The sequence below is a fragment of the Thunnus albacares genome, chromosome 5, assembly GCF_914725855.1.
Source record: "Thunnus albacares chromosome 5, fThuAlb1.1, whole genome shotgun sequence".
In the NCBI taxonomy this organism is placed as follows: Eukaryota; Metazoa; Chordata; class Actinopteri; order Scombriformes; family Scombridae; genus Thunnus; species Thunnus albacares.
The window spans coordinates 7327590-7340868 of record NC_058110.1 but is presented as its reverse complement, the minus strand read 5'-3'; the positions used below and the strand labels follow the sequence as shown (position 1 = coordinate 7340868).

The 13279-nt window shown below is 42.0% G+C and overlaps 1 protein-coding gene across 8 annotated transcripts in view; it reads right to left on the bottom strand.

The window, feature by feature from the left end:
- The window catches only part of LOC122982113 (plexin-A1-like), a 265073-nt gene that overhangs the window by 213281 nt on the left and 38513 nt on the right, over nt 1-13279 (bottom strand). For all 8 annotated transcript variants that reach the window (XM_044351146.1, XM_044351142.1, XM_044351141.1 and 5 more), the window contains one exon: nt 10889-12305. In XM_044351146.1, the coding sequence (XP_044207081.1) occupies nt 10889-12082 (1194 nt within the window). In that variant the 5' untranslated portion in view covers nt 12083-12305. The remainder of the gene's footprint in view (nt 1-10888; nt 12306-13279) is intronic.

Sequence of the window (13279 nt, the reverse complement as noted above, 5' to 3'; positions counted from 1 at the left end):
AAAGTTGATGTTGTAACCCAAGACATTTCATGGGTTTTGGTAATAAAATCAAATATGAAAAAACAGAAATGAGTCACCAAGGTTGAGGTTGAAAAATCTCTATTGAAAAGACAGTGCTTCTGGATACACTGCTTTAAATCTTTACACCCTTATGACCTGAATGAAGAATATACGGTGGTCTTTCTGTAATTTTTGCCTTTGGACGCCTGTAGTCCACAGTGTACACTTAGATCCTAAAGAATCTCTTTTACAAGGATATTGTAAATGTAGATGTTGTACAAGTCCTCCCCTTCTTTATATGCTGATGACACTGGTTTATCTGTTTGACTATGTGGTGTCTATTAGGCCTATATTAAATGCATATTAACATTTGATGTGTGAAAGAATGTCATGGATAAGTGATTTCTTGTCATAGAGTGTGAACCTCCTCTGTCATCACTGCTCAGGGATATTATACATAGCTACAGTCAGAAGTTAAATAAAAAATGAAAATAAATGACAGTTTTGCCAGCTGGTACATCAAAACATTGATGCCTGTTATCTCAGCTGCATTCAAGACATGTGATTCCAAACTCATACGTGTTATTCACACTATAATTTAAGATTCTTTTATTTATGTCTGCTTATATCTTTGTAACCTCTATCTGGTTAAGGGAGCATCCTTCACATGTGTATCTTATGATTTTCTGTCTTTATTTAACAATTGAAAGTGCAGAAAAACACGAAAGGTCTGTGGCCAGAATCAGACTGATATGTGGTATTCCTCGATGGATGGATAGATTGATAAATAGATACTGTGACACTTGTGGTTGGGGACACAAATCTGCTACTTTTGGCCTACATTTTTTATCAAATGTTTGCCAAAATGCTCTTTCTATGTAACACAAGCCAGATGATGCTCTTAAAAATCATGCTGTCCATCTGAGCACTGCTGACTATAATCTGTGTAATCTGAACTAAAGCCTTCCCTGACAGCTCTAATCCAATTATTACAGACCACTATAGAGATTCACCCATATATGGGAGCCTGTAAGATATTGTCCTGTTATATGGTGAAAGTGGTAAGCACAGACTGACAGAGTGTATGTTGAGAGTTCATACACACAGGTGCAGAGCTACAGCTGTACACATTCACACATGACAGTACACACACACACACACACACACACTCCAATGTTTTTTTTGTAGGCTGGCTCATGAAATTGATATATATTCTCTTGTAAACATGTCACTTTTCCTCCGCTTCAAACAAATGTTTAAAGGGACAATAATAATGGCAATGTACATTATGTACATTTTTTTTTTACAAGTATGCCTGTGTGTTAGGAGTCACACATGCACACACACACATGCGTCTGCATGGCTGAGATTTACTAATCACACACAGACGTACATACGCACATGTGGGACTTTTGGTAAATAATCACACAAGCATATGTGTCTTAAGTGACCCTTTCTACCCCCCATAGTGTGTGTGTGTGTGTGTGTGTGTGTCTGTGTGTCTGTGTGTGTGCGTCTCCAGATCCACACTCAAAAATATGAAACCAAGAAATGTTTTTAAGCTTTATCTCATCTCACAGAGCCTGCTGAGCAGCTAGCAGGGAAACCCAAACACAGCTGTGATAGACTGCTATAGACACACACACACAGAGACATAAGTGTGTGTATGTGTGTTTCACCTGCTCCCATCACCCATGTCACACGCGCACACACTTACACAAATGTGCACCCACGCATTCACACGTACACACATATGAATAATGAAAAAAACAAATATGCATTAATGAACCGACGTGTTTGTACAAACACCGATGCATACATTCATGTCTGTCAAAAACCCACAAACACACACACACACACACACACGTACAGACAGAGCATAAATGCCCATCAATAAATAATTACACTCTTCATTAGATGCTGCAGGTCAGCAGTTTGTGAGTGTGCTGCAGAGATTTGTGTTCTGAGCGGCCAGCACAGGTTTGTGTAAAGAGAGGAAGTTGTTGGCTTCTTGACCCAGTTAACCAGCTGTAGGAGAAATGAATTAGACTTTCTAAAGGCACCTTTAGACTGTGCAACACCAATGATCATGTAATTTCATTGCATGTCGCACTGTATGAGATGGCTCTAATAAAATCTTGGTCTCAACCTGTATCAACTTGAGGCTGTCAGATTGTGTGATGAATCGCAGCTCTGCGATGTAAATAGAAAACAGTATCGTCTGCGTAAGCTCTATTCTTATGCTTTGAAAATGGAGCAAAGCCACACACTTTTTTTTTTTACCTGCCTGCATTTTTTTTGGTTTTTGTGTGATATGAACATGTCATATGAGCGGCCATTGTATTCTGCATCATTTCACGTCAAATTCAGATTGATTGGTTTGCAGAAGCGGTCGCATTGTGAAAATTTGGTCCAAAATTTCTGACACTGAGAGTTTTTAGTCGTTAAAGCTCCAAATCGTTTGTCAGTGAACATCTAGAACCACCATGTTGGACTGAAGACAGGTGATTTCTCTCACAATTGTCAACTTTTATCTCAAATGGATGGAGAGACAGAGGAAAGAGTCCCAGCAACCCTCAGTGCTTACTGAGGGCATTTTTGTCATGTTTAATCTCCTCTCATACTGTTTTGAGGTTTTTTTGGGTTCTTTCACTAACTCCAAACAGATTGTTCGGTAAACTTTGTCTAATATCATATAATATGTTGTTATTAAACAGCTTTTGCTCTACTACCTTGAAATGAAATCCATATACGCAGAGTTGCACACGGCGAAGCTTGAAGTTCAGTGAATTATTGCACCACTTAACTACGTCAAATTTCAGCCTTTCTACTCCACAGATAAGAGGTGTTCATTTCAAAATGTGACACTCTCACACTGAGGTTCTTAAACTCCGGTATCACTGCTGATATTTCTGCTCTGTGTCAACTCAAAAATCTCTCTCAGACTACTAGTGAGTTTCCGAGGAAAAAGGTCACTTCAGGTCCAACTCATGCAGCTTTAAGGCTAAGCAGCCACAAGCTCCAAAATACTCCAAATCCATAACAAGCTGACACTCTCATGAGCCTATAGCAGCCATTAATCCATTTTGTCATGTGCTGTTAACAATGAACACCACTGTGCAGTAAATTTAGTTCACAGGCACCATTCATACTGTAGCTGGATCTGAGAAATTCCCCTATTGAGAATTTACTATAAATTAGGAAGATCTCACAGCATGGTGGGCATCACGTGACTCAGCCTGAGGCGGAAAATATCACAAGACAAAATCATATGGGGAAGTGTTACAGCTCAAGTCATTAAAATGCCTGGAGGTATGTAACATTTTGCTGTGTCATGCATCAAAATGTCTCAAGAGGCAGGAGAGAAAACTGAACCTCATCATAAAGTGTTTCCCCCAATGGGCTGTATTCTAGACAGCAATTCACCCCAGTGCTGCATGTATTTATCACTGCACTGCCAAAAAAATCCATCTTTACAAGTCACTCAGTCTTCCACTGACTCATAAAAACAAGAGTTCCTTAAAAGAAGGGAGAAACTCTACCTGTGGCCAAAGAAAACACCATCTGTTTCCAGAGGTGTTTCACATGTTCCTCTATGAACAGTGTCGATATGACACAATTTGGCTCCCAGGCTGAGTGACTTAAGTTTCCCAGGCTCCGTTTATGTAGTTACATATTGTGAGAGCCTCAAAAGGAGCTTATTCTGGAAGCCCTTTATATACAGCATCATATTTCTGTATCCATATATCCTCTAAGAACATCAGCAATTACATTCATAAATTCAATTCAATTATATTCAGTCATATTATTTGAGATAGAGAGATTAATTGGTTACAATTATACTTAAAGATTCTGGATCTGAAACACTCATCTGATCATAATTCTTGATTTCACTTAGTTCACTCTCACCACTCTCATTAATCCTGTTTGCAGAAGCAGCAGGCAGCTGTTTTTTCACTGTACGCTAGCTGCGCAGCACACAGACAAAGTTAGCGGCTAGCTGGTGAACAAGCATTTAGCATTTAGCCACTAAAGAGCAAAGGGGTTATTAAGGAGCAAACAGAGCTAAAAAGAGAGTGAGTATAGGACTTGCTCTCAGTAGAAACATGACTCTAAATGAATGCTAATGTTGCTTCATGTCTGCAAGATGAGTATATAAGGCAACTGTCCGCTAACACTTCCACGCCATGAAAAGTCATACTGCATTGCCAACACTGATTTTAACTGCTGAGTGTATTATCAGGTTTCTAAAAAGTTAACTTAACATAATTTTAAGCTTTGTGATTCAACTTTTCTTAACTTAAATGCTCCTTGGAAGCATTGGCATTTTTTTTTTTTTTTCAGAGAGCCTTTCTCAGATATTTGCTGATCTTTTGTGCTGATGATTCAACCAGGGCAGATTCACGCTCATCCAGGCCAACTGGAAGTGCTCCAAAACCAAGTCATAAAACATCGTCCTTCCTGATAAGACTTTTACTTCCGATAGCCTAAATGCCTGAAATAGATTCTCACACTTTGCTGCTCTATAAACACCCATAGTTCTGCAAAAAAGTCAGTATTGCAGATAATATGGGAATATGTCATAATCCCTTATACATGCCTCTAGTAGCTGTAGTAGGTGCTTATTTAAAGTCAGTGCAAACAAGACGTGGTGTTTACATGCATCATCCAAGCAGCAACCTCCGGGGTTCAAAAATTGAAGCCAATACAGAAGTGCCAAAAACTGCAGTTCCTCAAATGGCCACTTGAGGCTCCAAAAGCGAGTCAATCCCCATTGACCCCCATGTTAAAATGCCCAAATTTAAAGCAGAAATAAACATGTTTACAGCCTGGTACAAAAAACAGTTTTGGTCTCTATAGCTAATTTCCCCATTCATGACATCTGTACAGGGGGTGAATTTTTTTATGACTCATCCGTTTAAATTTTATTAAGCTGAGTGATAGGTCACTAGCCGCTAGTTGGCTCGTTTCAGCGATCAGACCTCAGCTCTTTGCCCATTTTGGATTCGCTGGGGATTAGGCGCCCACTTTGAGCTTCCAAACAGCTCTTCAGAAACCAGTTGGTGACGTCACGTTGGCTACGTCTGTATTTTTTTACAGTCTATGGCATCACCCCATGAACATAACTTTGCTACAATGAATATCAAGAGAATATTAGCATGCATGATGTAAACGCAGCTACTGAGGCCTTGATATTCCCCACCCAGCAGGGCCCAAGGCGTGATGCAATGTGGGTGATCCATCCTCTGAGGCTAAAGCTATCAGTAATGAGACTGAGGATACAATAGAGAGATAGAGAGAGGATGAAGCAATGAACAGACACAAATAAACACACACACTCACACACACACACGTCATCAGCCGCCTGGAAGACAGAATACAAAATGCCACAGAAATAGACTATAATCCTGGCCAGCAGTGATCAGCACTGATAAATATGAATAAACACTATTATGCTCTGAGAAAAATAGAGACAGAGTAAGCGAGAGAGAGAGAAAGAGAAGAGAGAGAGGGAGGGAGAGAGAGAGAGAGAGAGAGAGAGAGAAGGCAACAGCAATAGTGGAGTCTTCTTGGTCTCTGTTATTGCAGGCAGTTTTCCCTCTCACGTCCACCTTCTGTTTTTGCAGACAATGCGGACTCACGTGCACACTCGCGCACGCTCCTCTTATTATCAGCCTATTTCCCTCTGTTTGTTTTCAGCATTGTTTTGTTCCTCTTCTTTTAAGGCCAGGATAAGAGGTGGGCACACACACACACACACACACACACACACACACATACATACACAAATGAGCACTCAGAGAAGTATACATAGCGGGAGAGATGCAGCAAGAGGGAGATAAAGTGAGTCCTAAACACACACACGTATACACACACACACACACAGAGGATAGTATCTCTCTCTCTGTGTCTGAATCAGTCTCATTAGTCATGCTGAGGCTGTAGCGTTGCTGGGTCGGCCTGCTTACAGAGCTGTGGAGCTGGACGGTAGCCCACAGCCGGCGAAGGTCACCCACCACTCAGTTTAATTCCCACAAGACCAACGCTGGCCTCTCCCCGATAATGAGGGAACATAAAGATGCACAGGGAGAGACCTGCGGTTTGAACCACACCCATCATGGTGTGGAATTGGGGAGTGGGAGGGAGAAAGAAAATGTACTTGAGACAACTCACAAGTAAAATGTCTGTAAGATCTATGTTAGAGTTTTGGAAAAGAGAAAAGAAAAGAGTGAATGCAGTCTCCTGAATCTATCACAACAGGGGAAAGATCGGTGTATTATGTCAATTAATAATGATGTTTTCTCCTTGTCATATTATGTTAAACCTTACTTGGTTTGAATGTTTGGAGCTTAGCTTGACATCATGCATTGTGTGTCAAATCTACACGCTAATGAGCAACAGATCTTTCAGAGAAATTGCTGATTGAGACCTGTGAGTTCAAGACACTGCAAGTGAACACCGATATACTTAAAACTTACTGAAAAAGATTCTTTGAAGTGAAAGCACCATCACAAGTGTATCAACTTGGCACAGTGCATATAAAACATATTTAATGTGGCTGTTTTGACTATGATCCACAGGAAAAGACTCTTTAATATTGCAGTGAAACAAGATCGCTACAAAGTGATCTAAATTGATTACAAATATTTCTATAAAATATTCATTCTGGTGTGCAACCTTACTGTCTGTTTGTCTTTGGTTGAGTGCAGTCAGCTTTAGAGGGGATCACATTTACATTTGGACACATTAATAGTAAAGAGTATAAACTAAACCTGTTAACTTTCCTTATAGCAGCTCTGACGCTTATGAAAAAAAACGATCGTGAGGAGTATGAGGGGAGATGTTTGCTGTCGGTTTTAATTACTTGATTAGATGACGTGTAAAAATATGCGATTGGGCTGTGAAGACGTAAATGTAAATGAGTTTTTGAAGTTGGCTGTGAATGCAGATAAATTCACCTGGATTAACCCGGCTTGCTTGGTTTTCAGTCTATATACAAGCCCTGTGTTAGCCTATATTTCTTTACATTTAAGCAAATATCCACCATTAAAAGGTTTGTTTGTACTATAACTATGGCTGTACGGACAAAATCACCTGGAGTCATTACTTATACTGAAGAAAATCATGACTTAAAGTCTCTTTTTTTATGACTTCCAAGCAGATTTATAGATATTTATATACAATGGAAATCTGAAATACACTACTATTACTTCCCTTTGATTGAGTTATATCTCTAAGAAGAAGGCGTATGATTTTTGAAACAAACTGTCAGTCAGGTTTTAACAGCTACTTTCATGCTGGGTATTAAGTAACACATACAGAGCACAGATAACACTTTTTTGCTTTGAGTCAAACCTTCGCTCATCTGTTTGTCCATCTCTCTTCTTGCATTATCTTATTTCTCCCCTCTTTCACTTCAATCACAGTTTTTCTATCCATTTCCCCTCATACAATATGTTCACTGTGCTGCACCGGCCATGTAGCGCTGGTGTTTTGTATGTTTCACTTGAAATACAGTCTACAGTTCCCACATATACTGTGTGCTTAAACAGGAGAGCCAAATCTCAACACACAGCATAGATGACATCATAGAGACCCTCAACAACTGAATTCAAATCATAAAGTCCCGCCTTTTAGTAGCTGATACAAGTGGTCAATGACAATGATAATAGTTTATAATTAAGGTAAAAGAATTTGCCAGACTAAAAATTTTATATAGAGCTTCATATGGGGTTGTTTTTAGAAAATGATTTTCTAAAGTGTTGCTCATTGTGATGATGTTTGATAGCTTCCAGGTAGAGAGGAGTGTCAGAGTGTTGACTGACTGACCCGACCTTGTCTCTTGAAATGAGCCCGTATGAAAGTTTCCACCTGACGCCGGCGCGCAGGCAACGAGCTGTCACCGTTCTCGTCAGGAAACACTGAACACGCCTGTACGAGGACATGATAAATTCATCACGGTGGCGTCCCGGAGCGAGCGCCGCTGACACGACCTTGATCGATCGCAGGCAGAACGACAGATGGCCATAAAGGACAATCATGTAACTGTATGCTCATTAGCATAATTGCATGCATATACAGTACACTTTAGACTACAAGGCCACATGGCGCTCGCACAGCACCGGCGGGCATGTGACAAAGATGTAATGCTGTTATTGTCTTGCGTGAGCCGTGACACTTTTGGAAAGGAAATTAGATTGGTAAATATAGCAAGAACATGCTTAATGAGCTTCGGTTATTTAAAATCAGTTTTCTCATTGTCTAGCTAAACATAGACAGTAAACTGTCTTATGTTCAGCACATGAAAACACATTGTGCGGTGGTATATGAGTGGGAGGGCCTGGACCAAAGGTTGTTGAAACATATGGGTGCCGATATCACCAAAAAAACATGTGATCTATCCATTAATAGAACAGTCACAGGTCTGATCTCTACAGCTGCCATATGGCACAAAAATCAACCTGCTAGCTCATTCTACCCCCCCCCCCCCCCCCCCTTTTTTTTTTTTAGAAGTGGGCCGATGGTGTTTAATACACTGCATGAAATAAGCAAATCGACAAAGATGGTCCATTATCTACCATTATTAAAGTAAAGTAAAACTAGTAAAATTGAATAAATCTGAGAGGATTGTCTCAGAGGCTTAAATGAAACAAAAAAGTTCATCTTTTTTGTCAGACATCTGTTGATCTTATTGTTTTTTCATCTATTAAATATACTGTCCATTGCTCCTCCGTCTCCTTCCTCCCTACATCTCCCTCTCTCTTCCTGTCTGTTCAGGTGTTTGGCATATTTTCAGCATGTCTCTGCCCTTCCAGTACCTTTCCAGTACTCTCACACTTCCTTCCTTCCCTCATCCTATCTTTTTGCCCCATCTCAACAATAATTCCGCAATCCTTCTCTCCTCTCCCCCGATATCCCTCCCTCCCAACTTCCTTTCATTCCCCGTCACTCTGCTGCCCTCTTTCATTGCATCGTCTGTTCCCTCCACATTGTATTTTCAGATCACATCCAGGCGCTGGCTTTACACACTAAGTCACTCTATAGCTCATCACTCAGTGGAAAGTCAAGGAGAGGGCAGAGAGAGATGGTGAAAGAGCAAGGGACTGAGAGAGAGAGAGAAGGACAAGAGTGAAGAGGCTAACGCGGAAGAAGAGGAACAAGATTGTAAAAAAAATGAGGGGGGTTAAAGGTTAAAATACTAAAGATGGAGAAGAGGTCAAGATGAATTCGGAGGTAGGAAATAGACAGAAGCAGAGGGGGGAAAAAAGGAAGATAAAAGAAGAAGCAGAGGGAGAATGGGGTTAGCGAAATGAAAGAACTCTTTATGCAAATGCTGGGGATAGAGTGAAAGACATGGATAAAGAAAGAGGGGATGGAATAGCAGAGACAGAAAGAGGAGATGGAGACAGAGAGGTGGAGAGAAGTCCAGAGATTTATGGCAGGTTGTTATGGAGCACCGACTGAATAACAGAAGGTGAGACCAGGTGAATTATTCATGAGGATACAGAGCTGTGTGTGTGTGTGTGTGTGTGTGTGTGTGTGTGTGTGTGTGACATGTGGGTGATGGGAGCAGGTGAGACACACATACACACACTTATGTCTTTCAGGCACCCGTAGGGCAGCTCGTCTATTAGGAAAAGGAAAGACAAGCCAACCCCAATTTGTGGACAGTCTGAATTATTCCCACTTAATAGACAGGAGCTCAGAGAGACAGCTGTCCTCCCTGTCATGTCCTGTCCTGCAGTATTTGACAATCAGAAGTAAGTAGTAGTTCTTTCACTTTGTTATTCAATGCCGGCTCGAAACATTGAAAAGGGGGCGAAAAAAAGTTGGCGAATGGAGGATTTCTAAGCCTTGAGAAAACATCGGCTACTATATTGCAGGTACACTACAGAAATGAACCCTTCAGTTAATTACTATCCAGTCATGCATGTTTTCAACATACCCTGATAATAAATATAGCCGCTCTCTTAAGGAGATCATGGTAAATGTACTTAATTTGCTGCCCACGTACTCTCTTAGTGCTATAATGCTGGATTGGAAAAGCCACTGAAACAGCATTTATAACACGGGGCACTAAATGTGCAATCACACCTACAGTTTGTTTGCTTTGGTCCAAACCAGAATGGAAAATATTACTTTGTTGCATTTTGAAGTTTGTTGAAATTCATATTTTCCACTTATAGGACAACTAGGGACACTCAAATGGATGCACAAACAGCTTTGAATTGCACAAAAAGTTTTGGTGACCTGCCATGGTAGAGATATTGGCATTGTGTGTGGGGTGGTGGACAGAGTACGGGGGCGAAATGTACTGGAAGTTCTGGAAATTTTAGCTAAACATTAGGCCAGTGTTGGTCTTTGCTCCAACCCTTGTCTTTTCAGGGGGTTTCCAAAAGTCTGGCATCCATTCTGTCCTCACTAAAAAGAAATTGCTCAGCAGTTCTCAGAAGATATTTGCATCTACAGGCATCACAGGGTAATTACTTGGAGCCACCTGACAGCAAACGTCTCACCTGGACAAACAAACTGAATTAATCGAGAACGTGTTTCAGAGCTGGACATGACCTTTCACAACATGCTTAGTTTGAACACACCCTAAAACCATGACCACTAAAATGCTTTTGGCAAGGTTCAAAGTAGGGATAGGCTGTCCAACGTCTATTCAGCTGAAGTAGAAACTAATGCAAAAACACAAACCCACTAATAGACCCATTATTCCAGGAACTAGACACTGTACAAAAAACTGGCCTTTTGTGTGCTTTCAACTGTAAATGAACACGTGCGAACCATACGTTTGTACACAATCAGGATTATTTTATCATTTTAATTGGTTACTCTTGATAATAAAATCATAATCACAAAACAAAGAGTCACGAACACTCACCGAGTTGATGCAGGCCAACTCCTTGTTAAGCAGCCATGGCAGGGAGAGTTTCCCCTCTCCTCTGTAGCACGACTGAATCCTCTCTTTAATCTTCTCCTTTATCCGTCTCATTGTGAACAGACACAAAGCCGACTCCTTGGGCGGCTTGGCTCTGTTCTTCTGTCCCTGGGCAAATACAGTAAACAGAACCTCCTCATGCTCTGGAATACCAAGCGAACGCGCCAAACGGGTCCCTGGTCGGGCCAAATAAGCATCCTGAACCAAGCGATACTCCACTCCGTCCTTGGTGCAGCCGATGGGGAACTCAACGTAGGAGTAGAACTTAGGATCGTCGACGCATAGGCGGACGATTTTGGAGGTGAAGAACTGTTCGCTGCTTGCATCTGGCGAGGTAAGCTGGGTGTCGAGCTGTAAGGTGAGGTAATACACAAACTGCTCGCTGTTGAAGCCGTAGATATAGTAGATGTCAAATGCCGGAAACTTGGACAGTGTGTCTGAGGGAATCTTGAGCTGCGAGGAGACAAACTCGTCCTGGTAGACGAAGCTGAACATGTCTGCGTTCTCCTCGTTGGACATTAACTTGCGGCTTGACAGTGTCGGGAAGTACTCTGATTTCCCATCGATAGGAGTGCCGACAAAAAGTTTCCCGCCGCCGCCAAAAAGATCCGGGGAGATCACGACGCCTGACATGGTGCCTGCTTCGGCGACACTGGATAGATAATGCTCTTTACGATGGTGGGGCTCGCCGAGCTTAAACAAATCATCCAGACGCAGGAACTGGCATATTCCCTGGGAAGTGCTCCCACAGGCAATTAAGCGGTTGTGGGAAGCGTCAAGTAGCAGGAGTTTATTGACATTGGAGGTCTGCACCAGCTCGTGGGGGCAGGACTGGACACCGGGCGGAGGGTAACAGCGAGGGTTGTCCGTGACAGGGCCAGTAACGTGGCTTCGTAGCTTGGTGAGGTTGCTGGACAGCTTGTAGATCCAGTTGACAGCGCCCAGGTAGACCTCGCCAGTTTTGTTGTGGACCACCAAATGTGTGAGACCTCCTTCCGGTGGGGAGAAGGAGAGGAGGGAGGAGGAGGAGGAGGAGGAGGAGGAAGGAGAGGTGGAGGTGGAGGGGATGGACAGGGAGAGGAGCAGAAGGAGGAGGACGGGGAGGATGAGAAGAGGCGGGTTGAGGTGGGAGGACATGGCGGTGAGGGGAGGGGAGGTGCGAGCGTGTGGGTGTTTTGGCGTGTATTTTTGAGCGTGTAATCCTCTGCAGGGTCAGTCAGAGCCTTACAGGACTGCAAGGTATGATGATACAAAAGAAGAGTTTCCAAGTAATCGACTTCCTCTTCCTTCTTTTCCTCTTTTCTCCGTTGTTGTTTTTATAACCTCATCCCCTGTTCTTCAGCCTCATCTGCCACCAGCCCTGAGAAATAGACACAAAGAAAAATCTTAGCAAACGGAGATGTCAATATATTCATGGAATCATGTGTTGCACTTCCAGTGATCTGACAAAAAGGATTAATTTGTTTGTATCGAAATGACAAAGACACTAAATATTCGCCCACAGCCTCGGATTCAGAGGTCTCGATGCTGGAGTCCAAAAAAACAAATGAGGGCACTATCAGCTTTGTTTTATTGACTTCTCGAATCTTGGCTCACACCACTGTATGGAGTGCATCTTTTAAAAGAAGACAGGGCCAAACATTGCTCCTCTGTGTATTGATTGTCTGGAGGTATTAAAGGATCCAGCAGACAAAGTGCACATACACACACAAAATACATCCTCGATCTCGAATATGCACAAATATGCAACCTATGACAGAAGAGTGTATTTAAGTAGGAAAACATATGTATAGATGTACTTCTAAACAGCATACGCATTCAACACTCATAAAAAAAAAGGAGACCAACACACACAACACACATACAAAAACACACACAGGGTGAGCCACTGATGTGCAGCATCGTGATAGCAGGTAAACATCCATAAATTACAAGCAGGGCTGCAGGGAGAATCCTAGAGTATATTTACTACAGAGCAACAGAGCAGAGAAATACAGGCACCCTGCTTCTAAAAAGAAAAGAGGGGAGAGAGAAGGAGAGAACTGGTCCAACCTGATAAAACGGGAGAGACAGTGAGAGGGAGAGAGAAGTGAAAGCTATTTGGCTCTGTACCAGTTCAATATAAAGGCAGTGGAGATGGTGAGAAAGATTGCTATAAGTGAAAACTGAAAAAAAAAAAACTGTGAAGAAAAAAGAAAGGGAGATGAACCATCCATCTATTTTCCATTCCATCCGTCCATCCATTTTCTATATCAGCTTGTCCGGTTCAGGGTCACTGGGGACCAGAGTTTATCCCAGAATGCACTGGGGGGGGGGGGGGCGCAGTTAAAGTCT